The sequence below is a fragment of the Prunus mume genome, unplaced genomic scaffold (assembly GCF_029339155.1).
Source record: "Prunus mume cultivar Tortuosa unplaced genomic scaffold, ASM2933915v1 scaffold13, whole genome shotgun sequence".
Classification (NCBI taxonomy): Eukaryota; Viridiplantae; Streptophyta; class Magnoliopsida; order Rosales; family Rosaceae; genus Prunus; species Prunus mume.
The window spans coordinates 4,345-31,858 of record NW_028296559.1 but is presented as its reverse complement, the minus strand read 5'-3'; the positions used below and the strand labels follow the sequence as shown (position 1 = coordinate 31,858).

Genomic DNA, 27,514 nt, shown 5'->3' with positions numbered 1-27,514 from the left:
TTGCAGAAGAAATGAAGGCTCTGCTTCTCAAGCCATAAAAGGAGTTTGATATGTCCTCCGTGAGAGAGAAAAGCTCAAGGTGAAGTCAGGACAGTTTGTTTTTGTTTTTTTTCATTTTGGTCATTAAACGCAGGACAGTTAGGCCACCCATTTTTTGATTTCTCAAATTTAGTTGACTGTTAAATTTGGTCAAAGCTTAAATGTATTCTGCCTTCCAAAACAGAACACCCAAACTCCATAACCTAAAAACTACATGCCCTTCAGCCTCGCACCCAAGTATCAGATTTTCTCTGTTTTCTTTTATTTTATTTTATTTTTTTGAAGGAGAAAGAAAGAAAACAACAAATCTCCAAACAAAAATAGAAAGGAAAATAACTAGAGGTACCTCTTCGATTTCCTTCTTCTTCTTCTTCTTTCTTCTCTCTCTCTCTCTCTCTCTCTCTCTCTCTCAAAGTCACGAGAAACAATCTACAGCTCATTCAAGTTTCTCTTCACATCTATAAAATTCTTCAGATTTTGAAAAACAAACATATCTTCTTTTTTTTTTTTTTTTTTCTTCCTTGCGTTCTTTTTAAGCTACACAACCTTTTCATCCCAAACCCTTCTAAGCTTGAACACACTTCCCTTTTCCTCTGTAATTCGCAACGCTTTCTCTTTCTTATTTCATTCTTTTGAGAACTTGCAGACTGTTGGAATTTCATTTTCATTTTCTGATATTCTTGTGTTCTTTTCAACCTTTGGTCAACCCACCAGCTGAAACTCGGGCTTTCTTTCTGTTCTCCAACCCTCGTTTCTCTGGGTGAAGGGCTTTTGGTTTCCATTGATTGCCCATAATTTTGTTCTTCATTCTTGTTCCATATTGATGCAGTGCCCATAATTTCAACTGGGTTTGTCTTCCTTTTCATTTTTAGCCATTGATTAATTTCTGCGGTCTACCCTATGCTGCCTCAGCAGAGAAACCCAGCTGGGGTTTCCCAATCTATGCATCAGCAAACAACTTCAAATAACGATCTTGAGGAACCAGATAAAAGACCCTTCTCTATAAGGTGATTGATCTTCGCATATATAATATATTTGAGAGAGAGTGTTTTTTCATGTCTTTTTTATATATCTTCATCTAGTTTTTCAGATTCTATTTCATAACCTATATTTGATTTGTATTTTTTTTTTGTGGAGTGGAAATGCATGTTTCTGTATTTTGTTTTCAATTTTGTTCCATTAATTTGAAATACAGAATACTGTTTCTTCAATAGAACCGTGCAGTTTTTGTTCTTTCTGTTTTGGGGGTTTTCAGAAGAACAAGTTTGGAGTAAACTAAAATTCCAGGTTATGAACAAATTTCGGTTCTCCCTAATTTATGAGGCCTTGCTCTTTTATTTATCAGTACTGTGAGTGAGTTTCATGTTTATTTCCATTCGTATATATCTGATTTCCTGTATTCAATTTTTCCTTTGTTTACCTTTTGTGCAATAGTATCATGCACGTTCATTTTATGTTGAAGATTGAGTTGCACTACATTCAACTTAAAGTTTTTTGCTCCAAAAATCAACTAGCCTCTCATTTATAACTATTTCTATTTGCAGACAGTATGTTCTTGCTTGTCGTCAGAAAGATGTCCTTTCTAACTGGCCATTTCCAGAAAAATACTTGCAAATTTGTCTCAATTACGGTATTAGTGATGTGTTGCCCCCTTGAATCCCATAATTCAGCCATCCAATCACTCAGAGGAGCTGTAGGTTTGAATTGTACTCAACAAGATGATGAGAATGTTGATTACTCCGAAGACAAAGAACCAGATACCATTGAGCAGGAGATTGAAGATGAGTGTAAATTATACTGACTCTGAGGAAGCAGTATCGGCACTTTCAATCCAACATTGCCATTTATCTCCTTCAAATAGCAGTCATAAGCATGAAGAAAACAAGACTGGCTTCAGTCCTACCCTGCTTCCAATATTATGGTTTCAACAGATCAACCTTCAACACCTTCGACTACAATACCAAGTTCACACCTTAATGTTATTCAGTGTAATAAAACATTGACTTCTTCTACGAAGCCGAGGCATATGAAAAAACAACACAAGGGTAAGCATAAGAAGTGGTCGATGGCGAGTATTTTATCTGTAGCCAAGCCTTGTACATCAGAGGATCTCCTTAGAATTAAAAGATTGTGCTGTGTTTCAAGCGCACCTCTTGAGCAGGGCGGTGAAGGAATTGAGAATATGATCGATGTTAGGCATGATTGCAATTCTGATCTAACCAAGGATTTCTCGAGTGAAAAGCTTGAAAGAGATGATAGTGAAGAAGCCAAGCTCAGTATGCTGTCCAGACAAAAAATTGTTGTGAAGTTCAAGTTTAGTGGTTGCAAATCCGATGTCTGAAGCAAAAATTAATTAAACTTGCCGATTATATATGAGGTACAGTCTCGGCATAATTGATTGTATTTGCCCCATGTTTTATAGATTTAGTTACAATTAATTTGATAGCACCTGTTCATACGCAAAGAGATAGAGTTCATGCTTAAAATGATCTGAAACGACGACTGTCTTTGATTTGACATTTCATTTTAATATCTGTATTCCTAGATTTTTAATAATAAAACTGACACAGATAAGTATTCTCAGAGCATGTACATTTGTTAGTTTCCCCTATGAACTTTAACCAAAATATTCTTCTCAACTTCTTTATCAGGCTTCAGACAATGTTTATTAGCTCTGGTGCAAGTTATGCTGTGTCAACCTACGGCTTTCTCCTTCATGGCAGGTCGCTATGTAAGAAGTTGAGGATTTTTGTCAGATGCAGCATAAATTCTTGAATCTTATGATATAGTTTATGCAAAAATTCCAGCACTAGGAGCTTCCCAGTTGGTTTGGCATTATTCACTCAATGTGGAATGAAGATAGGGTTGTTCAAGATATGAAGGTCATGAGGGACAGTAGGGATGCATCCGGTTCTTTATTTCAAACCATACCCAAGCTAAGGAAGCGCATATGGTCTATTATCATGCTCAACATATTGCTATGTGATGTCAACTTATTCATTGCAGAATTTTTGTGGAGCCACCATGGTTTCTATGTGCATTTGGCTGAAATTGTCTTTCATTTTGAAGCTCTCTCTGCTGAGCACAATGATGGGTACTTGGAAAGAGGTCAGCTTCATGGGCTATCTGGTACAGTCACAATCTTGGGATGCATGGGATTGAGATCCCTGAGTTGTCATCGTCTTTTAACATATCATTATCTTTGCTTGATGAATACGAGGAGTGAATGCACTTTTGGTGATGCCTCAAAGACCCAAACATGCTCGTTTGAAATGTCCTCATGTGGCTCGACCAAAACTCAATGCAGATTGTTCTTCAAAACCAGATTTGAGGTGCTACTGTTGGGAATGACAAAGACAAAGTGATGGTGATGATGACACTTTGGGCGGCATTTCCAGAAAGAGATTCTGGCAATTTCATGTGAGTTGAAGCTTGAACTGGATTCGGGGTTCTGTTCGATTATAGTAGAGCCCACATCTGAAATTTGAGGATGATGCATACGTAGCTAATGATGGAAGGCATATGGCTACTGTCTCAGTTTCTTTTCTTTTCTTGTGACTATATTCCTAGAGGTTGTATTAGGGTCGCTCAATCTGTCACCTTACTCCTTGGCTATAAGTTTCTTTACAATCAGATATTGATGTACGTACCCATTTCATATTATTAATTGACATTGAGAATCTTTGGAGATTGACCAGACAATAAATAAATAAAATATAAGAGCTTCCCAGTTAATGAGGCCTGCACTTGATTATAGTTTTTGTTAGAATACAACTCAATGGAATATTGATTGCCTAAATATATAACCCCTGAAGCACTAGTGGCTGCTCTTAGTTTTCCAAAAACTTCTCTTAACAGTAAGAGAATATGATAGAAATATTTCCAAAATCATCACCAGAAATGTTGGATAAATTTATTTTCTATTTTCCTTGGTTGCTTAGTTACTAGAATAGGTTAAATTTTGGTTTTCCCTTGCATCACACGACATAGATTGTTGAGAATCATCATCGTTCAAAAGATTCATATACTAGAGTTAATTTGTAGTAACGATATCTGCTATAAATTCTTGAATCACCCAAATTAGAGGAAAAGTCGAATAATTTTCGAGTAAATCGTGCATGTAGATGTGCAGCAGTTCTCACTGTCAACCATTTATATATGCGAATACGTTCAGGGAGAAGTGCATTTAGATGTCAACATGAGTAGGATACACCAACATATCAAGTAATTCTTCAATCTAACGGTCAGACTATAGAATTTTTCCCCAACTTATCTGTAGGATGACTAAAAATGTCTGGAGGATGGATGAATATGCCAATTTAAGATTGTAAGTCAACAAACACAAAATAAACTTCGGTAAGCATGATTGATATGGTTTATCAATCTTGAAACATGTGCTGAACATAAAATAAAGGAACACGTAGATAATTATTTTACGTGGTAAAACTCCATATCTGGGGAAAATCTATGGGACTCCTCAGTCCAACATAAATCCACTATAGAACGATGATTACAAGAAAGTACTCACACACTTATCCTAGACACATTCTAGATAATGTTTACCTGACTTCTTCGTAACTCAACTTCTATCACAGGATGATCTTCGACACTCCTTATGTTAAACGCAACACTAGTCATGATTGCTTCAAACTCACTGGAGGAAAATCGCCACCACCACGGTCTTGGTGCCCTCAACCGTATGAGTCACCGACATGCATATGAATACAATATGAATGATGAAAGTATATGGATAAATCACCAAGTAAACAAGGAACACTTGATGACTTATCTCAAAGATATGCACAACAGCTTTTTCTTAAGAATTCTATATGCTCCAAAAACAATATGTCAAAAGCTTGCCCTTTGAAAAGAAAACACCTTGGTTTTATTCAAGACCGGATTTTCTCTCAAAAGAGAGAAACCCAAGAGTCCAATTACTTCTATTCAAATAAGACTACCAAACCTTGATGCAAAAAGGTCTCTTCATTGAGACGCCAAAATAGCAGTAAAAAAAACTATCCAATTATAAATGTACAAATTCTGATTCAATAAGGACCTTTAGTGATGACACCAAACAACCACTTTTATAAATAAACAATTATCTCTTAAAACAAGTTAATTAGGAGATAAGCATGGCACGTCACTGTAGGAAACGCTAATATTTTAACTTAAATCACAATGGCATTAAAAACAACTTCAACTATAAATCCTTTTTGAATGCATGATTATGTCATGATTTACCTGAAGTCAAGTTTCTCATATCAGTCAAGTCATGCCTCGGAAGTATGAGGTTGAATGAGTTGTGCCAAAACGTCCGGTAACAATTCTTCACACATACTAATTTTCAACTTATGCTAGAGTCTAGGAAAATGACAATACAATTTTCATACTAACACAAGAGATTAAATAATAGATGCAGCACTCTCAACTACATCTATAGTGATGAATTTTTTGGCTGATGGTTATGGACTAGTCTTAGCCTTTCGATAAATATTGGTCCTTATTATGAGATCTCGAAGCCTCTACATTTAGCATATGTACATTTATATACGCATTTAGAGCAATCTCAATCATTTGGTTAATCTAATGAAGTTTAATTAGTCCACATCATCAAAATTATATTATATTAAAAACTCACTATTTTGTACCCTATCATTTTCCCCTTGCCCATCTTTAATGAGATCAAATTTATTTTTATTTTAGTGTTAATCAATGCCCTGGACTTGCAGACACGTAGTCCTCATGCCCGTCATTTCTCCTTATTGATTCAACTTCAACCCTCTTCTAATTTATATTATATATTTTCTAGTTTTAGTCTCTGCACATTCAACTTGCAATAAATTTAAGGGTATAGAGTGAGCCTTAGATACAAATTGTTTGGGCCTGGTTGAAATTTGACCGGGTCAAGCTCGAGATCCGAAAATTAAATTAACATTGAGCCAACTAGTGGACCTAATAAATAAGGTTGGATAGAAGCCCATAATCATAAATGTAGCAGGATATCTACATGTGGCGGAATAGACCAATCTGGCTGAACACATCAATATGGCCAAGAGCATAAAAGTGGTCGAGAGCCTATATGTGGTCGAAAGTGTAGATATGGTTGAAAGAATAAAAGCAGCCAAAAGTGTAGATACGGTCGAAAGACTAAAAGAAGTCGAATACATAAAATCAGCCAATGCTTAAAAAAGGAAAAAAAAGATAAGCCTGTAGGAAGGATTTTCTCATAGGTTACAATTCAAACATAGAAGGAATTATGCTAGCTTGATGGTCAACTGAAGTGTATTGATGGGAAAATCAAATCAAATATTATTATTCACATAAAATCACAAAGACTCAAGAATGGAAAATTGACGACCGACCAAAAGATGCACCGAATATTAGCTTATATTACAACATACAAATCCAGCATATAGCCATAGAGACAAGTTTTCGGATTTCAATTATGTCTTTACAGACTATTTTAATTGCAGAATGTCTTCGCTTAATCTTTACTGTACTTTGATATAGTTTATTTGCACTTTACTTTAAGGCATTTCCAATCTGCAATTCACATGACTCGTCTTTACATTCTTTATTTCACACTTTAAATTAACTTGTCTGACTCGACTTTACGCACCGCACTTTAAATTATTTATACGCACTTTATCCACATTATCTTTCCATTATATTTAAATTCAAGCACCTTTTACTTTATGCACGTGTTCTTCATTTCATTACATTTCACCTTCAATCTTCATTTCCATCCACTCCACATCATTTGGTTGCTCACATAAAGCCTTGACTCCGAGGTAGTGAAAGAACCTAGGCCATGAGGAGGTTCCATATTTCGGCCAGAACAATCGTTTGATTAAAGTAAGATAAGTGGTGGCACACCCCGTGCTCAATTAAAGAATGACCAAAAACTCCTTCAATCGGCCTACCTGGCCAAAAAGAGGGAAACATAATTTGGCATGCCCAGTGGGACACACTATATGAGTGATCAAAATCAATGGAAATATTCCTACTAGCTGATGAGCTATAACGACTATAATTCTTATGGCTTGAGTAGCCAATCTACCGGCCAATTTAGTAACGGCAACCAAAATGGCCAATATAATTGTACACATTAAGGTGGCTATAGCATCCATTACGATTCTATATATCAATATGGCTCTAGTGGCCAATTCAATGGCCAACATGGCAGAAACAACAATCATGACCAAAATAACATGATGTATCAAAATTATTCAAATGGCCAACATGGCTATAATGGTCAGTACAATCAAGTGGCCAGAGGACAATGTACTTACCCATATAGCCAAAATAATTCGGCCAATATTTATAATTAGCCTAGTTATGGCTTCCACCAAGCGAATCATATGTTTGGCTATAACGACCAAAATAATATTAACATTGTGAGAGGCCATATGTTGACCGCATGGACAAAGAACATCAAAATTTCATAAAGGTAACATCTAAAGTGAAAGATGTATTTATGGAGATGGCGGATGAGTTTTATGCTTCTAACGAAATTTTGATTCAAGGTTTTCATGAGATCGCCTCGCGACTTGCTATCAAAAAGCAAACTCTTAGTCACAATCTTAAATCTCAACCACAGCAGTGGGAAAACCATCAAGTTACTGCAGTACGGTCACTCATTCTACCTACCTATGTGGAGGAAAATGAGGTTGGCCGACAATATATGAAGGAAAATGATGTGGATGAATTGGCCTTGGAATTCAGTACTCCGACCCATTTACCTTTTGAAAACCCACATTGGTTGAAGAAGAGAAAAAACTTGGTATGGTTGCTGTCCTGGCCATCCATTTCACCAATTTTTCTAAAGGAAAATCAAGTTAATCGGGAATATGTGAATGAGAGAGAAGTGGACGAGTCGGCCTTAGAGTTGAAAACTCAAATTAACTTTCCTATTGAAACGCTCACTTTGGTTGAGGAAGAAAAATCCACCCAAGAGAATGCGATCCAACAAGCGGTCGAGGTTGAACACCAAAATATGACCCAACTTGAGTTCATCCTTCAAATTAATGACCAACAAGATCAAAAAGAGAAATGTCTGAACATAACCCGACCTGAAGCAGTGTACACGGTTGTAGGGGACCAGTCGGATGTAATTAGACCACAATTAGAAATGGTCAAATTTATCATACCCTAACAGAAGGTCAAGTCCAGCCAATCAAGCGGGACTTATGGGGCAAGGAAATTCGACCAGCACAAAAGGAAAAAACAGTTTTGGTCATGTTCCAAGGTGACTTGTACACCAATTTACTGCTTGCACAATCGCGAAATCCATGCCGAGAATAAGAAAGGCTCACAGCTTGGAATTAAGCATAGGTGGCCACCCCCTTGGTCTCTATAAAAATATTATTTTCAAAGGCCGCTACCCAAATAAGTAGGCTGCGACAACGTTCCCAATAAAGGTCATGTTAGTATTATGGCCATAAAAAAAAAGAAAAAAAAAAGAAATATAGAACTTGTTAGTGATTTGGGCACTACAAAAAGTTCACAGACAAAAGCGGCCAAATAGTGTCAGTTGTCAAAGATTTCTTCTCAATACAAGAACGGCCAAACCAAAGACTATTATTAGTTAGCCGCAAATTATTTTTGTGAAAAAAATACATGCAAAAGTGTTAAGTCGAGATTACGGCCTAAGCTTAGAAGCAAAATATATGGATGAAGGCTGATACTACTTTCTTCAAAAACAAGAAATTTAGTCTTATCCAAAGCCAAAAATGAAGGCCGAAATTTATTGATGGAAATCAAAAGTTCATCAACTAAAAAAAAAGAAAAAAAAAAAAGAAAGTAAGGTGCGTTTACTTTCTTATTTGAACCAAAAGGAGGTTGATCATATTAATTGGGGGGAACTACCCATAAAATATCTTGCCATAATTATAGCCAATTATTATGGCTAATTTTCTTTAGTGGGTTAAATATATAAAAATATGGTGTGGTTACATTCCTAGTGAGAATGGTTCAAATAAGAGACGCGGCATGTTTGGCAAGAGGACCAATCAACGGTTTTCTAGTTCTAAAAAAATCTAGTAATAAAATTGGGCCGATTAATAACGGCCATAAAAGACAATATTTGTGATCAAAGAATGAAGAGTGTAGCTGCATGAAAATAGTTCATTAAACTTTCATAGCCGGATTGCTTTGGCAATAATACGAATAATAGTTTAAAGTTCAAGATCATCTAGAGGCTGATATAAGAGTAAAATCTTGAACCGGCCATGTGTTTGTAAAAAGAATTAAATTTAAGTTTTCATAAACTTAGCTTGCGGCAAAATTCATAAAAACTGGGGGGGCAATGTTTGGGCCTGGTTGAAATTTGGCTGGGTCAAGCCTAAGATCTGAAAATTAAATTAACATTGAGCCCAACCAAGTGGGCCTAATCAACAAGGTGCGATAGAAGCCCAAAAAGGTCGGATAGAAGCCCAAAATCATAAATGTAGCAAAATATATACATGTGGTGGAATACACCAATTTGGCCGAACACATCAATATGGTTGAGAGCATAAAAGTGGTCGAGAGCCTATATGCAGCCGAAAGTGTAGATACGGTCGAAAGACTAAAAACGGCCGAAAGTGTGGATACGATCGAAAGACTAAGTGGCCGAATACATAAAATCAGTCAATGCTTAAATAAGGAGAGAGATAAGCCGTAGGAGGATTTTCTCATAGGTTACCATTCAAATATAGAAGGAATTATGCCAACTTAATGGTCAACCGAAGTTATTATAGGAGAGCTCAAGATGGAAGGAAAATCAAATCAAATATTATTATTCACATTAAATCACATGCATGAGACAAGGGATTGAAGACATTTTGGAGAAATTAGGCCATCCCCAATGGTTAGGGCTCTAAAAAGGGTTTATAGAGCCCCATTTAGAGCTCTAATGGAATCTTTGGGGCTCTAAAGGAATCTCTCCCACAATGAGAGGCCCTATATTCACGGTGGGCTTTATATTTTTTATTATTATGTAATTTGATTTACGTAGTTTTTTTTTTGTTAACTATTTTACTTTAATGTTTGTCCATGTTATGTTAGTTTTTTTTTGTTTTTTGTTTTTTTTTGGTGAACATTTCAACCAAAAAAAATCAAAATTTGGACAAGATTTGGAAATCAACATTTTATTTCATAGATACAATACAACAGGGTTAAATTAAAACAAGATGCACAACATTAATTTGGTGGTCCTCCCAAAGTTGGATATGGGTCCCTTGCATTATGGCTTTCCACCCCTCTCTCATCTACATTGTCATATAATAATTGTGGTAGCATGGTGATATCTGGATATGGGTCCCCTTCGTTATGGCCTTCCATCCCTATGTCATTTACATTTGTCAGATAATAATAGTGGTAGATGGATGTGGGTCCCATTCGTTATGGCTTCAGATAAAAAAATATAATCTCTTCATATAACATCTTACAATAACCATTGGATTGAATTACCTCATATGAATCTCATCTGTATATTTGTTATATCTTAAACCATCACATCCTCTACAAATGAACAACCACCTTATTTTCATAACACACCACTTCCCACCTCTTGTATTCTCAATATTCATTCTTCTACCACCGCACTAGAATGGCCAACAATGGATATGATAGCTCTTCTAGTGATGAGACAGGTGCCAACATAATTTTTTTTGGAAATGTTCGAAAGCTACCAAAGGAAAAAAGCAGTGAAGAAGAAGAAGAAGACCTCGATGGTTGTCTACGGGGGTACATCGTCACAACAACGTACTATTCCAAGAGATCGAGTAAGTGCCCATGAAAACCTTTTTCAAAATTACTTCTCTAACTATCCGTTGTATCCCCCTTCAGATTTTCGTAATAGATTTTGCATGAGGCGTGAGTTGTTTAATCGAATAATGGAACAAATTATCCTTTTCGATGATTACTTCAAACAAAAACCTGATGTCACTGGAAAGCTTGGTTTCTCACCACAAGTGAAGATGACAGCTGTCATGCGTATGCTTACATATGGTACGACAGCTGACCTCAATGATGCTTACTTGAAGATAGCAGAGACCACATCCTTTGAAGCTTGCAAGAGATTCTGTCATGTAGTCAACAACTAATACGGAGCTGAATATCTTCGTAAACCAATGAGGGCGGACCTATAAAAACTGCTCCAAAAAGCTAAGGAATGGGGGTTTTCTGGCATGCTAGGAAGCCTTGACTGCATGCATTGGGAGTGAAAAAACTACCCAATGCCACACCATGGGGCATCCACGAGCCACCATGGTCGTCCAACTATAATCCTTGAAGCAGTTGCTTCTTAGGACACATAGATCTAGCACGCTAACTTCGGAATGCGAGAGTATATAATAACCTCAATGTACTACACAAGTCACCCATTTTTTATGATGTCATTCAAGGACGTGTCCGTGGGTCTGATATTATCTGAATGGGAAACAGTACAAGTAAGGTTACTATCTTGCAGATGGAATATATCCAAAGTGGAACACAATTGTCCAGTCATTTTCGAATCCTCAAGGACGACAACATCAATTATTCTCTAGGATGCAAAAGGAGTATCGTAAGGATGTGGAGAGAGCTTTTGGAATTCTTCAAGCTCGTTTTGTAGTTGTCGCGAGGCCTGCCCGCCAATGGTACCAAGAAGACATTTGGGAGGTACTAAAGACTTGCATAATTCTTCACAATATGATTATTGAAGATGAGTGTGACCAAGACAACATAACTCCTGTTGAGGACACACCATATCATGTGGAGGAGGCTCTGGTACATGAACGATCACACAATATACATGAATCTATTAACGCATAATAAATTATCCAACTATCCACTACAACCTTGGATCACTTGTTGGACAATATGGAAATATATTCTTGTCTTTTTAAATTTAATGTTGTGTGTTAGAATCTATTAATGTCCTTCAATTTAGAGTTGTGTGTTTAGCATAATAAAGTGTTCTTGAATTCAATCATTTCATTAATAAACAAACAAACATTTTTAAAATAATAAAATGCAATGGAATTTAAATAATAAAACAAAGTACACGGAATTTAGATACAATATTCTTTAAATAAAACAAAATATTAAACTATTCTAGAAATTATCATCTTCTAGGGGTTGGGAACATAGACTTCATCCTCAAAGTTTAGCGAACAGGAAGAACTCTTCATGATAATATCAGCTTGTTTTTGTTGGACCCATCGCCTTCTATTCGGAGTTTGGATTGTGGCAGTTTCCTTAAACATTGCCTTCAACTCTTTGTTCTCAATAATACAATCTTTGTAAGACCTATAATTTCTTTGAGCTCTTTATCATCTTGAGATGACTCTTCCATAACAGCCTTTCTTTATAGCTCCTTAGCTTTTTTTTGTCTCATAGGCTTTTGCCGTGGGTTTGTGGTTTATAAGGGCCCTTGAGTTTCTCGAACGAATTCATACAATGAATCATCATCTACATAAATAGATTCACTCATTGGAGAAGCGTTCACAAAGGAGGGGGGAATGGAACCCTTCAAAGGGTTGCCGCTTATGAGCATGCTGAACAACATTCCAACAGTGGTCAAGGAAGAATGCTTTCTTGGTCCTCTCCAAACAAAGTCGTTTTGCATCAATAATCTACACATATTATATGCAAGAATTTAAATTAGTTGACAAAATATTAAGTTGGCAAAATAAAATTTAAATTTAAAAAACTCACATTGTCAATTTCATTTTGGCCACTCTTGTTCAACTTTGCTACTTGAGTAAGACACTCAGAGAATTTGTTGCACATTTGGGAGATGTTCGTACTTCTTGGGCATTGGGATGAAATTGTATGAATTGATCTCTTATCTGATTCCACATCGTGCCACTTGATTGACAATTTCCGATAATTGGATCTTCACTAATGATTAATCAAGCTCGGCATAGAGCAACATCTTCATCGATGGAGTAATTTGCACCTTTTTGCTTCGAACTTTCGGTTATTCGTGGAAAAGATATTAACAAAAAAATTACAAAAAATTAAATAATCTAGTGAGTGAAAGAAATTGATAAATTGATCAAGAGTGATAAAGATGTTGTGGTGTGTAAAAATTATGGGAGATATGATGGATATTTATAGGAAGAATTGAGTTGAAAATCTATTTATTTTAAAAAATAAAAGAAAAAGAAAAAGAAAAACAATATGGCCGTTTATAGCCGTTGGACATAATGTAGCCGTTTATATTCGTTGGCTTTGAAAAAGTGGCTTCACAATATAGCTGTTTACACAGCTTTTGAAAATTTGGCTTAGCATGCTAGGTCAGCATGTTGTTAACAAAACAAATAAATGGCAAGTATACCCTTGTACAATCGTAGGCAAGTGAGAGACCAAAAAAGTGGGCTGCAGCTTTTTTAATTTGCAGGACCTACTCGGTTTCAAGGGCTTCAACCAAGCTCATACATTTAGCTACTACTCCAGATGGGCTTCAAGTTTTAAAGTCCCAAATTTGCACCATTGGGGATGCCTTTTTAAGGAGAGTTTGTTTTTATGGGAGCCTTATGGTGCTTGAGCCCCAAATAGAGCCCTCATTGGGGATGGCCTTATGATTGACTTGAAGGCCAATTGACGACCGACTAAATTGAGACGCACTGAAGCCCCTATAAATACCAAGCTGATGAAAGAGAGAAAGGACGCCCGACACAACACACAACTTGTTATTTTACATTGTCTTCAATTTCTATCATAGGAGTAGCATAATGTAGCCATAGACTAATTCTTATTTTTTCCGCTCTAGTTTCCGTAGATTTCAATTATGTCTTTACATTCTTATTCTTGTTTTTTCAATTCTATTTTAATTGCAGTACTTTCAATTCATGTCTTCGCTTAATCTTTATTGTTCTTTGTAATCTAGTTTACTTTTCGCTCTTTACTTTAAGCACTCGCATTTCAATTATTTAATTTTTGCAATTCACATTACGCACTCGTCTTTACATTCTTTATTTTATGCACTTTAAATTACGCACTTGTCTTTGAATTATTTATTTTATGCAATTTACATTACGCACTCGTCCTTACATTCTTTATTTTACGCATGTGTTCTTCGTTTCATTACATTTCACCTTCAATCTTCATCTCCACCCACTTCACATCATTTGGTTGCTCAAACACCAAGGTAGTGAAAGAAACTAGGTTGTGAGGAGTTCCTTGCTCGGCCTAACAATCATTTAATTAAAGTCAGATTTCAGACGCATCATCTACTCACATTCCATCCAAGCCTAATTCTTGGTTTGGTTGTGGCACGCCCCGCACTCAATTAAAGTAAGACCAAAAACTACTTTAATCGGCCTACGCGGCGGAAAAGAGGGAAACATAATTTGGCACGCCCAGTGGGACACACAAAAGAGAATCACATACTCACAACATTATAATTCAAAAAAGAAAAAAAAAAAGGAATATAATAATAAATAAAAAAGGCCAAAGAATTGGCCAAAAGATATTCGATTAATCAAATGGTTGAAATTTCTCTAAATACGTATAAATGCACGAATACTAAATGTAGATGCTCAATTTTTATTAAGCAAATGTTTGGGGGTTGTGAAAATTCACCCAACCCTGGCGCCTTTTGAAAACACAAGCTCCGAATGTGAAAAATGGTGGCTAAATTCGAGAAGAGGGTCGGGTGTGAGAATTGATTCCGGGCGTGAAGAATGGCGGCCGGGTTCGAGAAGATGGCTGGGTGCAAAATTTGGTAGTCGGGCTTAAGAAGTTTGGCAGCTAGGCTTGAGAAGGAAGGAATTCCTAGTGGCCCAATTCCTAACGGTCAAAGAATTCCTAGTGGAGGAATCCATTCTGAGAATTCATAGCGGCCAACGTGCTTTCTTAAAAAAGTGGCCGAGGTGTTTTCTTCAAAGGCCATGGTGCTTTCTCAAAAATGCGGCGAGGTGTTTTCTTCAAAGGCCATGGTGCTTTCTCAAAGATATGGCAGGACTCTTTTCTTTGCAAAAGTGGCCGAGCGTATCCTTGTAAAATTGGTCGAATGCTTCCTTTTGCAAAAGTGGCCGGGCAGGATCTCATAGATTGGAAAATCTTAAAATTTCCAGAGAAAGCTGCAGTGAGCGTCGACTAGAATCCTTTTCCAAATGCTCAAGTAAACATGGTGAATGCCAACTTCCCAAGGCTAGACCAACCTAGGCCAAGGTTTGACTAGGGTGGCTTGGCCAAGGCTGCGACGGAAAGAAGGGTAAGGGAGATTCCAGCGGACCCTAAGGCAAAAGACAAGGCCAAGATGTACCCAAAAGTGGCCAAGGTTCCTGAGACAAAAATTCCGACCAAGGAAAAACCTCCGAAGGGGATTGTGCGATCCAATGTCAGGTTACTCTCAAGGTGGTTCTGCCGAAACCCAAGGAGCCAACCAAGGAACCGACCAAGAGGCTGACTGAGGAGCAAGTCAAAGATCAAGTCCAAGTGGGTAGACCTAAGAGTTTTGAAAGGAGTATGATAATAAGTCCACCCGAGAATTATGGCCCACATAGCCCAATGGGGGGATGGAAGTGAGGCCAAACAAACGGTCATTGCATGAGTACCAAGATAGGTATAAGAGGCTGTGATATCAGCCTAAAAGGAGAAATCAACATGCCCCTCTAAGGTATGAAGACATTGATTAGCCAGACTCAAGCTAGAATAGAAGCATGTGGATCTCGGTGGGAGGGCGCAAAAGCAGGGATGTGACAATGCAGACAATGGCGATACCTCAACATGGTGGTCTCCACCTCAGATGCCTTAAACCTGGGGGAACAAAATAGAAAATGTCAGTGGATGAAAACAAAGCGTTAAACATAATTTATGTTTAGCATAAATAACCCACTCCGTTTTAGAGAATAATACCCAAAATACCATGCAATAGATCTCTTCAAAAAACGTACGAGAATAACATCAAAACCCAAAATCCATGTAAAAATACAATATGCCAAATATCCAATCTAAATTATGAACTTCATTTCAAATGTTCATACTTGTGCATAGTACTCTCAATGCACATACTCAAGAAACTCAATCTGGAAATAAATCCACACATATGCCCGTATACATATACATATATGGATATAGATATACATACGTATACACATTCACCACATCAAGATATGTACCATGGGAAAAACAATCCAATTGAGACTGTTTTACTATACCACATGATAGAATCGCATTATCATGTGACTAGGGTTGAGTAGTCCAACCAGGGGACTATTGCTCCCTAGCACACACAGCATTACCGTGAGACTGAATCCCGTCATATACGCGCAGACAAACATCCTAACATACATCCCAAAAAGTATATGTGTGCCCTGATAGGTCCTAAAGACCAACTATAATTCTTTTTCAGAATTCCATTATCCTTTCCATAACGAACCAAGGGAAGGTACAACAAATGGTGTGTAACTACATAAATCTCATATCCCAAATATATCCAAATTTCATAAACAGAACCAATATCACCAAAGTACGAAACCTAAATCCATGTCCTTTAATAATAATAATAATAATAATCCTTGAAAATCCTATATCACATTGTAAAGTCCAAGACTACCCTGATAATAATCTCATAATCTTATTAACACAAAATACCCAATTTCCAATCAAATCACATTTATGCAAGCAATTCCATATTTGAAAAACACTCATTTGAAAATAAATCTCCACTCACAACAAGTCCAATGTTAGCTCAACCCTGAGCAAGTTCATGATGATGGATACATTGCGCCTAAAAACCTGAGTTCTTCTCATCATCGAATCAAGTTCACCGGCTGCTAAATAGGTCGGGTCTTGGGTTGGTTTTGTAGAGGAGGATGAGAGGAAGATATTTCGTGAAGGTTGCGATGGCAACCGAGGTCAGATAGTGCCGAAAATTGAATGAGAAGTGGCGGCGTCACTGTTCACAAGAGAGAGAGAGAGAGAGAGAGAGAGAGAGAGAGAGGCAGAAAAAAAGAATCAGGTCTGTACTTAAATTGGGACTTTGTAGTATTTACATTGTGCCACTACACGTCCATAGATCATAACTTCTTTGTTTAAAATCGGAATTGAGCCTACCTCCTGTCTACGAACTCGTATTCACAAGCTCTATGCAACGGTGCTACTCAATTCCCCAAATTCCTTTTCGAACTTCCAAGGGCAAAAACATAATTTCACAATTAAATAATTACATAAAAACAATTTGTTGGGTCGGGGTGTTAAACACCCCGTAATGTAGCATCCTACAAAAATGCATTTTAAAACACTACTATAGCACAAAGAATTTTCTATATAAATTTTAAGCCTTAACCAGGATAGACTACGTGATAGGATATATGATCTTTGTTTGAACTAGAAAAGAATTTTGCACTTAGGAATACTTTAGTTTGACGTGTCTAGCAAAGACTTAGATACGATAATTATCATATAGAGAATTGAAAGAATTTGTTGAATGCTTTGAAATCTAACTTCGATTGCTTGTGGTTGTTTCTGAGACCCTAGACTTTCATCATTGTTTTTTAACCCTTAAAAGTCACGTTTTTATTTTCAGTTGATTTGATTAATTTCTTGTTTGTTTGTTGTTATAACTCTTGTTTTGCATTTGTTTTTCTTAAAACACTTTCACTACAATTAGATCAAGTCCAATTTTTGTTCATGTCTAAGTTTTTGCTCGTTTCTTGTGTTGTGTTCACTTCAATTAGATCTAATTTTTGGCTTTCAAGTTCCAATTCAATTTAGAGTCTTCATAGGATCGATACATGGACTTGTAAATCACTATACTACAGCATTCTTGTGCACTTGCAAGGTCATATCAAGTTTTTAGTTAATTTAGAATTTAGATTCCTAATTTACGTCTAATTGAGTTTCTTTAGTTTTTTATTTTTATTTATTTATATATTTATTTAAAGTTTGTTTTGTTTTAGAAGTACAAACCCGATTCAAAGAAGAAACGACATCTTTGTTTATCATTGGAAAAACTCACAAGTCTCCTTTTCAACCTTTTTTTTTTTTTTTTTGGAAGAAAGAAGAAAAAGAAAAAACAGCAAAGAAAGCAAAAGAGGAAACAAAGAAACAAAAATAGAGTTGTTCGACAAAAGGAAAAAATAAAGGAAAAAAGGAGAACTCACTCTAATCTAGTAGCATTTCAACAAGAAGTCATCATCTTCCTTTTCCAACTCAGACTTTCATTTCCCTTTATCAATTCAATTTTTGCCTTTATTTTTCATTCCCCAATTGTATGCAAGGGAGGTGTTCTCACAAATAGGAGCTTATTCCTATTGATCAAGAGCTTGAACTTACTGTAAGAAAGCAGTGAAGACAACTTTCTTCACTAGGACCATATATGGGTGATCTAGTCAACCATGGTAGAGATAATCCACCACCTCAACCAAGGTGTTTAAGAGATTACATTATACCGGCGGAGTACAATGCATCGTCATGCATCATCTTGGACCTAATCACGCAATGATTTGAAATTCTCCCGTCAATCATTCAACATCTACCTATTTATCATAGGAAGAAGGAGGAAACCCCATCCTATCATCTAAAGACATTGTTTGCTATCTGCTCCACATTTAGGTTTGACGGGGTTAGTGAAGAGCAAATTTCTCTCAAATTATTCCCATTTTCCCTAATGGATAAAGAAACAAACTGGTTAGACTCGCTTCCAGAAGCATCCATAAACTCTTGGACTATTTTATCTACGAAATTTCCTTTAAAAAATTTCACTACTCATAGGACCAATGCTTCGATCCTATATATTATAAGTTTTTGTCAACAAGAGGGTGAAACAATTTCACGGAAGTTGGGAGCGATATAAGGACTTGTTTCTTCAATGCACTCATCATGGTTTTGACACTTGGCAGAAGGTTCACTAATTTTTTAGAGGTTTGACTCAACAATAAGGGTTAGCCTAATGGACATGACTACAGATGAAGCCATAAGTTATTTTTGAGACAATCTATGAAAATGATGAGCATGGGACTTTCTGACAAAAGATTCTAGAATTGCAGCTCTTACGAAGCTTCTAACACCACTAGGGAACGAGGTAACAATGCAACCATTTATTATGTGTTCCATTATCACCCATGACATTATGACTTGCCCATCAAATCCTACTTTAGAAGATGTGCAAGAGGTTAATGCATTCAATAAAGGCGCCAGAATGATCCTTATTCTAATACTTACAACGTTTGGTGAAGACAACATCTAAACTTTTCTTGGAGCAACTCACTTAGTATCGTGGGACCTTCCAATTCCTCAAGGCAATACCAGCAACCCTATCAAACTTTTCTTCAACAAGAGGTTGCATCACTTACACTAATTGGTATTGGAAAAGAGTCGATCTAAATTTGAGATTCAGTTGGTACAAATAGCTACTACTCTGAACATATTAGAAAGAGCACAAGGTTAATTTCCAAGCCAAAAAGAAGCAAATCCCAGGAATGATGATCATGTTAAAGCTATTACCACTTTGAGAAACAGGAAAGTGATTGATAATAAGATTGGAAATCCATATATTAATGATAAAGAAGAAGAAGAAGAAGAGGTCATGAAAGAAACAGGACAGCAGCTTGACAAGAAGTTTGAGGGCTCCTTGAGGTATGAAAGTAATGTTCTGACCCTTGACAAAGTTGTTGAATTTGCGAATCATGCTGATCCAATGCATAACCTCACGGTCCTCTACCTTTCCCTCAACATGGTAGACAAGCTTGAAATGAGAAGTTTAAGGGAGATATTATGGATCAATTTAAGAAGGTGCAAATTAATATCCATTTGCTTGATGCAATCAAACAAATCCATTCATATGCAAAAGTTTTTAAAGGATATTTACACCAAAAAAATGAGGTTTGGAAAGTATGAACATGTGATATTATCCTCCAATGTGAACGGCTAGCTGTTTCTCTAGCCCTCCTTAAGGGAGCCTCATTTGTCCTTCGAGGCGGTCAGTTTGTCATGGCAACTTCTCCGCCTCTTATTGTGGCTTCTCTTTCTCCTCCTTTCTTTTGGCCTTTATGTCTCTTCTCCCTTATGACTTTTTTCATGACTTCTCCACCTTTGTTCCCTTTGTGTTCCTCCACTCCACCCTCCTCCCTCTTCTTCTTTTCCTTACCTTGCGGGTTCCCTATCATTTTACCCCAAATCACTAAGTCTGCATCACCCCTACATCTATATTTCCCTTGGTTTCTGAGCTCCCCATCAGCTCTTCCTTCCTCATGCTTATCCCCATCCACACCATGGATGATACATGGGTTTGGGTTACAAGGTTTTGGGAGTTAAGGATCTTGTTGGATCCATTATTTGGCCAAATGAGTATGTTACGGTTTCACTCCTATCCTTTTCAATTGGTCTCCCAAGGTCTCTTTCTGGCCCTTTATTCTGGTGGTTGCCTTGGTGGTGATGAACCTTGTAGTGATGGTGGCTATTGGTTATTGTTTTATTTATTTTATGGTAGGGTTATTAGGGTTTGCAATGGTCATAGGCGGTTGTTAGTGGGCTTTTTTTATGTTTATTTTGTTTGTTTTGTTTTTATTGTTTTTGGGCATTTTTTAAATGTCTTTGTCTTTGGACTTGTTGTAATGTTCTATTTCTAATAATGATTTGTTTCTCGACCAAAAAAAATATAGTCAAGGCCATCAATAAGAAATCTATAATAGGAGCTATATGGCAAAGTACCCACTAGTGTAGTCATTTGGAGCAATTGCTATTAGAAGTATGCTAATCTTAATCATTTACTTAACCAATAAGTCCATGGATCCTCAGACATAGAAAGTGACTTAAAGAATTGAAGTTCATGTGACCTTTATGTACCATGTCCATATCCTAAATAGATCATGGTCATATGATAAGTGCATTGTATCTGCTTAATCAGGAGGATGTCTGGTTTCGAATTATTCGTGTGGAGACTCTAAGATAAGTGTATAGGTGTTCAATAGAGAATGAATTCAATGAATGTGATCAAGAGAGAGAACTTGAATAGAAGTCTTACTTACATGTAAATCAGGATCTCTCAAGTTGGAATAGTGCAAATTACTCATTGACCTAAGGCACCACAAGTTGTCTCATGGAATCGTCGTGGGCCCTTAGCCATGTTGAAGCATTGTGTTTCCTCGAGGTATAACCCAAATATATGACTAGGGTTAATGATCAATTCACGGAGACATGTGAGTGTACAACAAGGGATATATACCTTTAATAAAGGAGGAGAATGCTCAAAAGATGTGACTCAAAAGTCTTTGGCCAAAGCAACAAGCTAGATCAATAATAGAGATTATGATCATGCTCTAATGAATCACATGAGACTATAGATCATGCTAAGGGTTTGACATGAATTTCATGCCCAATAGCATGATCAAGAGCATTGATTAAGAGAACAAAATAATTTCAATTGAATAGGTTCACAACCCAATTCTATATTGGCTTGGGCAACTGTGACATGTTGCTAGACGTCACTCACGGTTTGTGGAAACTGGGAACAAAATATAATCTAGTTCTCATCAAGGGAGAATTAAAAAGGAATTTTAATTCACAATCAATCAATAAAGAGTTTTGGATCACCCACAACTTTGTCAATTAGAACCTAATAGATCACACACCGAAAAGGTTAGATGAAGTTTGGGCATAAACTATGAAATTGGGTTCAAGGGCTTTTGGGCTTGGACCTAATGGGCTAATAAATTTATGTGGGCTTAGTAGGATGACCACTTGAGCACAACAAGCCCAATATTTACCCCATGGCCGATTTTACCTAGAGGGAGGCTTAGGTCTCCTTCTTGTGGGTCTATATATATGAACTTTGTCTCTTTAGAAAAGTTAGGGTTTTGAGTTAGTTTCAAAAGAGGAGTTGGATCACCATCAAACTCCTCCCACCTAGCCAAAACTGGCCACCCTACGAAATGAGCACTAGCATCGTTTCCTTCCTAGGTTGCATCATATTCTCCATCTTCCTTGGTGTAGAAAAGTTAGAGATCACCTCTATTGGTGATTTAGTGAATCTAGAAGGCCTTCCATAAGATGATCAACTCAAAGGATGTCAACCTTGAGTAGTAATTCAATGTAAAGTTTATACGGCTAGTTATGTTAAACCGTAAAAATAATTGGGGTTAGTCATGTCAAAGCTCAAAGATTAAATTTTAAAGCTTCTGTTGCCTAAATTTACTTGTAACCTTATCTTTGTGGCTAAATATAACTAGGATTTTAATGTTTCCTTCAATGGCTCTCCTAGGAAAGGTTCAGAGTTTGAGTCCTAGCATCAGTGTAGTGTGTGAGTTTAATATACTACTGCCCCTCTCAATAGAAAAAGTCCTAATAATAATAATAATAATAATAATAATAATAATAATAATAATAATAATAATGGGAGCTATATGAAAGTGGACCACCGAAAAATCCATGAAAATCCACATAATTCTATTCAAATTCCTTAAAAACTATGATAAAATTCTAATAAATTCCATTAAAATCCATAGAGAATTAAAGTCAAAGTCTATGGGTTGTCTACGAAAATCAATTAAAATCCACTAAAAACTATTATATAAGTCTAACAAGCTCCCTCAAAATCCATATACAATTAGAGTCAAAGTCCATGTGTAGTCTATAAAACTAACTACAATCAATTGAAATCTCAATTGAGTGCACTCCATACTGACATAAGAAATCAGTTGGACATTTTCTCTTAAATATCACCCCCACTCAAAGCCCAATCACAAAATCAGACAACTTGTTTGGCCCTCGCAAGGGGAATTTTGCTGCAGATCTCTTAAGTCTTAACATCTGTTGATCGTGTACCACCTAGAATCCTTCTGGCCATTCAACTAGAAGAGTGTGTTTCAGAGTGTTTGTGTAAGTTTTTCCCCTCTTGTTTTTTTTTTTAAAAAAAAGTTTTGTTTATTTTGATATAAAAACATATAAATTTTTTTAGAAAAAAATCAGGCCCAAATTGTGTCGGTGGGAATTATGTGGCTGTACTGGTAGTCTGTAGCCCGCATGCCCTACAACATCCAAAGATTGACGCGCCAGTATTTCAAACAGAATTTGTACTCGCTATCTCTAGTCCATCTTTGTCAAGAACAAAACCTACATATGTACCTTAATAATGCTGGCCAAGTGGCCATGCAATTTCCAAAGAGAGAAAGTGAAGGATTGGAGACAGCCTGAAAATGTTATTCTATATAATTGGCCCCATATCTTATCTTTTCTTTCTACAACTAATAATTATTTCAACTTCTGTGTCTTAAAAACCAAACCCACAAGGAACCACAACCAAACCCACAAGGAACCACAATCTCTCAAGCCAAAGCAACCCTTGAGAGAGGCGATGAGGTATGTTTTCCTTTTTACTTCAAATGGTGGTCATAAATTTTGGTAGTGTTTTTGTGGGGCTTCTTTGACGTTTCGAATTCATTCTGCAGAAAATGCTGAATTGGAAAATGGTTGGTTTGTTTGCTTGTCTTTCAGAATCTAACTAAAGTTTCCTTCTGCACTCAACAAGAAGGCCTCAGCTTTTCTTCTTCTGCTGCTGCAAGATCTGCATATTTCCAGTCTTTCGGTACTTTTTCTGTCTCTCTTTCTGTCTCTGTCTCTCTCAAACTATGTATTCTGTGGGTTTTAATGGCTAGGATTTGATTTCTGCGCATGCATTTTCCTGGTTTGAATATCTTCAGTCCTTGGTATATGTTTTTTTTTTTTTTTTTTGGCTCTATTTGGTTTTACGTAAACTGATGTAGGAAATTAACTGCTCAAATCCTGTAACCTTGCTAATTGGGACTCTCAAAAACTAAGTATCCTTTTAGTTTTCATTTATCCCATGACAGCTATTCATCTTTCTTTTAAAGAATGGAAAAGAAAGCATAAATTGACCAATTGCAACATCGCTATGTTTTCTTCATTTTCTTGTAGGGCTACCACGGTAAAAACCGAGCAGACCGATTACCAATAGTTTTGTTTTTTTTGGTTGGGTACCGGATTTTATAATCCGAAAATGGAAGAATCTAAAACCGAAAAAAGGTGGGTTGTTTTTTGGTAAAAATTAAAAAGATATATATACCGATTATTAATGAATCGAATATTACCAACATTACCGAAGAATATACCAAAATATATTCAAGTATTTACTGAATTATTAATAAATGGAGTAATAAATTATCAATGTTGGAAGAAATCCAATATTCATATTCATCACTCCAATTGATAATAAAACATCTTTGTTATATGAGTGTCATTAAGTGTCCGTTTGACATTGCTTATTTGGGCCCATAAGTAATTATTTAAAAAAAAAAATTGAAAGCACATGATGTTTGGTAAGAAATTAATAAGGGTGTATTCAATTTAAATTTTAAATGATTTTAAAAGAGTTATAAAGTTGATGGAGTTTAATTGAATTTAATTGAGTTTGACTGAATTCTACAAACCCCACATAGATTTTGACTGAATTCGTGTATAGATTTTAATTAAGTTTGTTATAATTTTATTATTGATTTTCATGGAGTTTATAGCGATGGTGGTTTGTGAGAGAGGTAGTGGTGGAGGAGGTGGGGGTGGTAGTGATTGTGAGTAATTGTTGTGAGAAAAAGAAATTAGGGAAAGCTGGTATAGAGCTGCTTTCATTTTCTAATTATGCGACAATTGGTTTGGAGAAGCACTAGAGTTTAAAAGTGAAAGTTATCATCTTCCTAATTTTCGTAAGTGTGGTCAATCGATGGGTTATAAAAAGGTATTTAATCATGCATACTTCCCTTAGTGTTATTGAATGCACTTTTGGAAACTAGAAAAAATATTTTATGAGACATGCCTAGTTATCCTTTTGCAAAACAAGTAAAAATAGTTATTGCAACCATGACACTTCATCACTATATAAGACATGCCAAATGTGATTGTCATTTTTATGAGAAATCATATATAGCTTCAATGAGTTCATCTACTTAGATATGTATATGATTGCTTGCTTATGATTAGCTTTATTTTTGTTATGATCATATTATTGACAAAATATTTATTTTAAAAGGAATATATTGGATTAAACTTGAAACAGTAGTTTAGAACATTTGAATACAAATATTTAATTTTCAACATAATACTTTATTTATTTTATAATTAAAATAATTTTTAGGGTGTAATGAAAACATATTTAATACAAAAAAATATATGTAAGTGAAAATGAAAGTGCTTTTCCTTTTACCAAACACATGACCAAAAAAGTCATTTCAACATTATATCCTTTTTACCCATCATACATAGCTCACAACACTTTCACAACAAAATTTACCAAACACTCAAAAACTGATTCTTGTACAAACATCACGTTTAATAAAAAGTTTACCAAATGCCAAACTGTCCCTAACAGTTCGTTTGGATGAAAAAATTTAAAAGTACAAAAGATTTCATAAATAACAGAATTTAAAATGATGAAAATTAATGTTCTAGAATTTGTAAAGTTTCTTGTTTGGTGACTGATTTAAAACACGGAATTTAACCTTTAATTGTAAAGTTATCTTTTTTTAAAACTCAATCTCTCTTGGGACTTTAGAAATGACGACTTTTAGATAGAATTTAAACTTGGGATTTATGATCTCCAAATTCCATGTTTTTTTCCACGTGGAATTTCTAAATTTCTATGTTTTTTTATCCAAACACCAGAATTGGTTCATGTCAATTTAGAAATTCTGAGTTTTGTCAAAATCCCAAGTTTATTTCCTTCATCCAAACACACCATAAGAGTAATAGTGAGGATAATCATTTCATATAGGGATCTCTATTTTTTTTTTTTTGTGGAACCTCTAATAATAAGATGTATATTGTATTCTAGTACTAATATTACTATCAACAATTTGGTATATTCCAACTTGTACTTCTTTTTTCCAGCAATTAGAGGTTTTTCATTTTTTATTCAAATTGTTTAGTCTTCATATATATTTTAAATGATGTGACATATTTTAAACCAAGTAATAATATCGCCCTTTATCAAGAAAAAAGAATAATAAAAGCCAAGCAAATCTTAGTAAAGAAAAACTAAGTAGAGGATTTTGATCCATCCTTAAAAAACTGTAGTTCCATTTTTTGTTTATTCATTATCCTAAAAATCGTAGTCCGATTTCAATTGCTTAAATGCCATTTTCATTGTTTGATATAAGTTATAACCTCATACTGATGGGTATCCTATAATAGTGTGTGTGTGTGTGTGAGAAAACTCCATCGCTCGTAGAAAATAAAATAAAAAAGTTAACCTCATTATTCAATTTAAATTTTGAACAGAGTGTTGTACAATCAGTGTCAACTAAGATGACTTTGGGCGACTACAAGGTTAATCCATTGGGTTGTAATGGAGGCATGAACAAGTACAAGCCCTTTAAGATCTTTGTGGGTTATGATCAACGTGAAGACATTGCATATGAGGTTTGTCGACACTCAATATTGAAGAGATCTTCAATCCCAGTTGAGATCATACCACTTAAACAATCTGATCTGAGAAAGGAAGGCCTATATTGGCGTGAAAGAGGCCAACTGGAGAGCACAGAGTTTTCTTTTACTCGGTTCTTGACTCCATATTTGGCCAACTATGAAGGTTGGGCCGTGTTTGTGGATTGTGATTTTCTTTACCTAGCGGACATTAAGGAGCTAAGAGATTTGGTTGATGAGAAATATGCCATCATGTGTGTTCAACATGATTACATCCCAAAGGAGACAACAAAAATGGATGGAGCATTGCAAACTGTGTACCCTAGGAAGAATTGGTCTTCCATGGTGTTGTACAATTGTGAACATCCCAAAAACCGGGTCTTGACGCCGGAGGTTGTGAACACACAAACCGGCGCTTTTCTTCATAGGTTTCAGTGGCTTGAGGATGAAGAAATTGGGTCCATCCCATTTGTTTGGAATTTTCTTGAGGGACATAACCAAGTTGTTGAAGGTAATCCCCGGACTTTCCCTAAGGCAATACACTATACTCGGGGAGGACCGTGGTTTGAGGCTTGGAAGAATTGCGAGTTTGCAGACCTGTGGTTGAATGAAATGGAGACGTACCTGCAGGAATGTATAGTGGTTCTTAATAGTAGCTAGGTATTGCATTGTATTCTTACAATTCGTTGTGTAACATTTAGCTCGTTATGCAGTATTTGTATTATATTAATTAAAGTAATCTGTATTTCTTTCTTGTACATTTTAAACCTTTATGAATATGGTTTGAAGTGGTGGTAGAGTTAGAATTTTCAGATTAATACCAAATTTAAAACTCAATTGTAAATGGCTTTATCATTTTAATTGGAGGGCCAACACTAACTATGGTCCGGCCTTGGTTTGAAGGCTTGTGATTTCTATATGTATAAACATGTTTTATTTGGATTTTCTTTAATTTAGAGCTCTACCCATATATGTCCTAATTAAAGATACCAAATTTCTGCATTTAGAGATGATGCATTTACCTGCATTTGAGGCTAGAGTTAGTCTGGACAAATTGGTTTAGTTTCAAGACCTAGATCATATTGCTTCACCAAGTCAACAATTGGAAGCACATCAATTGCAAGGAGGC

General features: G+C 36.0%; 1 protein-coding gene and 2 pseudogenes across 4 annotated transcripts; all 3 read left to right on the top strand.

The window, feature by feature from the left end:
- Positions 1–241: 241 nt before the first annotated feature.
- On the top strand, positions 242–3,774 carry LOC103330880 (uncharacterized; annotated as a pseudogene). Its single transcript, XR_016123071.1, has 3 exons — positions 242–1,046; positions 1,584–2,416; positions 2,691–3,774. The product of XR_016123071.1 is annotated as an uncharacterized LOC103330880 (transcript).
- Positions 3,775–10,630: 6,856 nt separating this feature from the next.
- LOC103330883 (uncharacterized) lies at positions 10,631–11,126 on the top strand. The gene is made up of 2 exons (XM_089043679.1): positions 10,631–10,805; positions 10,870–11,126. The coding sequence occupies exons 1-2, from the start codon at positions 10,631–10,633 to the stop codon at positions 11,124–11,126; spliced, it is 432 nt and encodes a 143-aa protein (XP_088899805.1).
- An 11,965-nt stretch (positions 11,127–23,091) lies between these two features.
- LOC103330753 (protein CDI pseudogene) lies at positions 23,092–27,143 on the top strand (annotated as a pseudogene). 2 transcript variants are annotated; one of them, XR_016123069.1, is made up of 3 exons: positions 23,092–23,313; positions 23,403–23,539; positions 26,242–27,143. The product of XR_016123069.1 is annotated as a protein CDI pseudogene, transcript variant X1 (transcript). The 2 variants fall into 2 exon arrangements; XR_016123070.1 differs by having other exon boundaries at positions 23,179–23,313; positions 23,449–23,539.
- Positions 27,144–27,514: the final 371 nt, after the last annotated feature.

Coding starts and splice junctions, on each gene's coding strand:
- LOC103330883 (XM_089043679.1), top strand. CDS start 10,631: ATGGCCAACAATGGATATGATAGCTCTTCTAGTGATGAGACAGGTGCC. Junction 10,806..10,869: donor GTACTATTCCAAGAGATCGA/GTAAGTGCCCAT, acceptor ATCCCCCTTCAG/ATTTTCGTAATAGATTTTGC.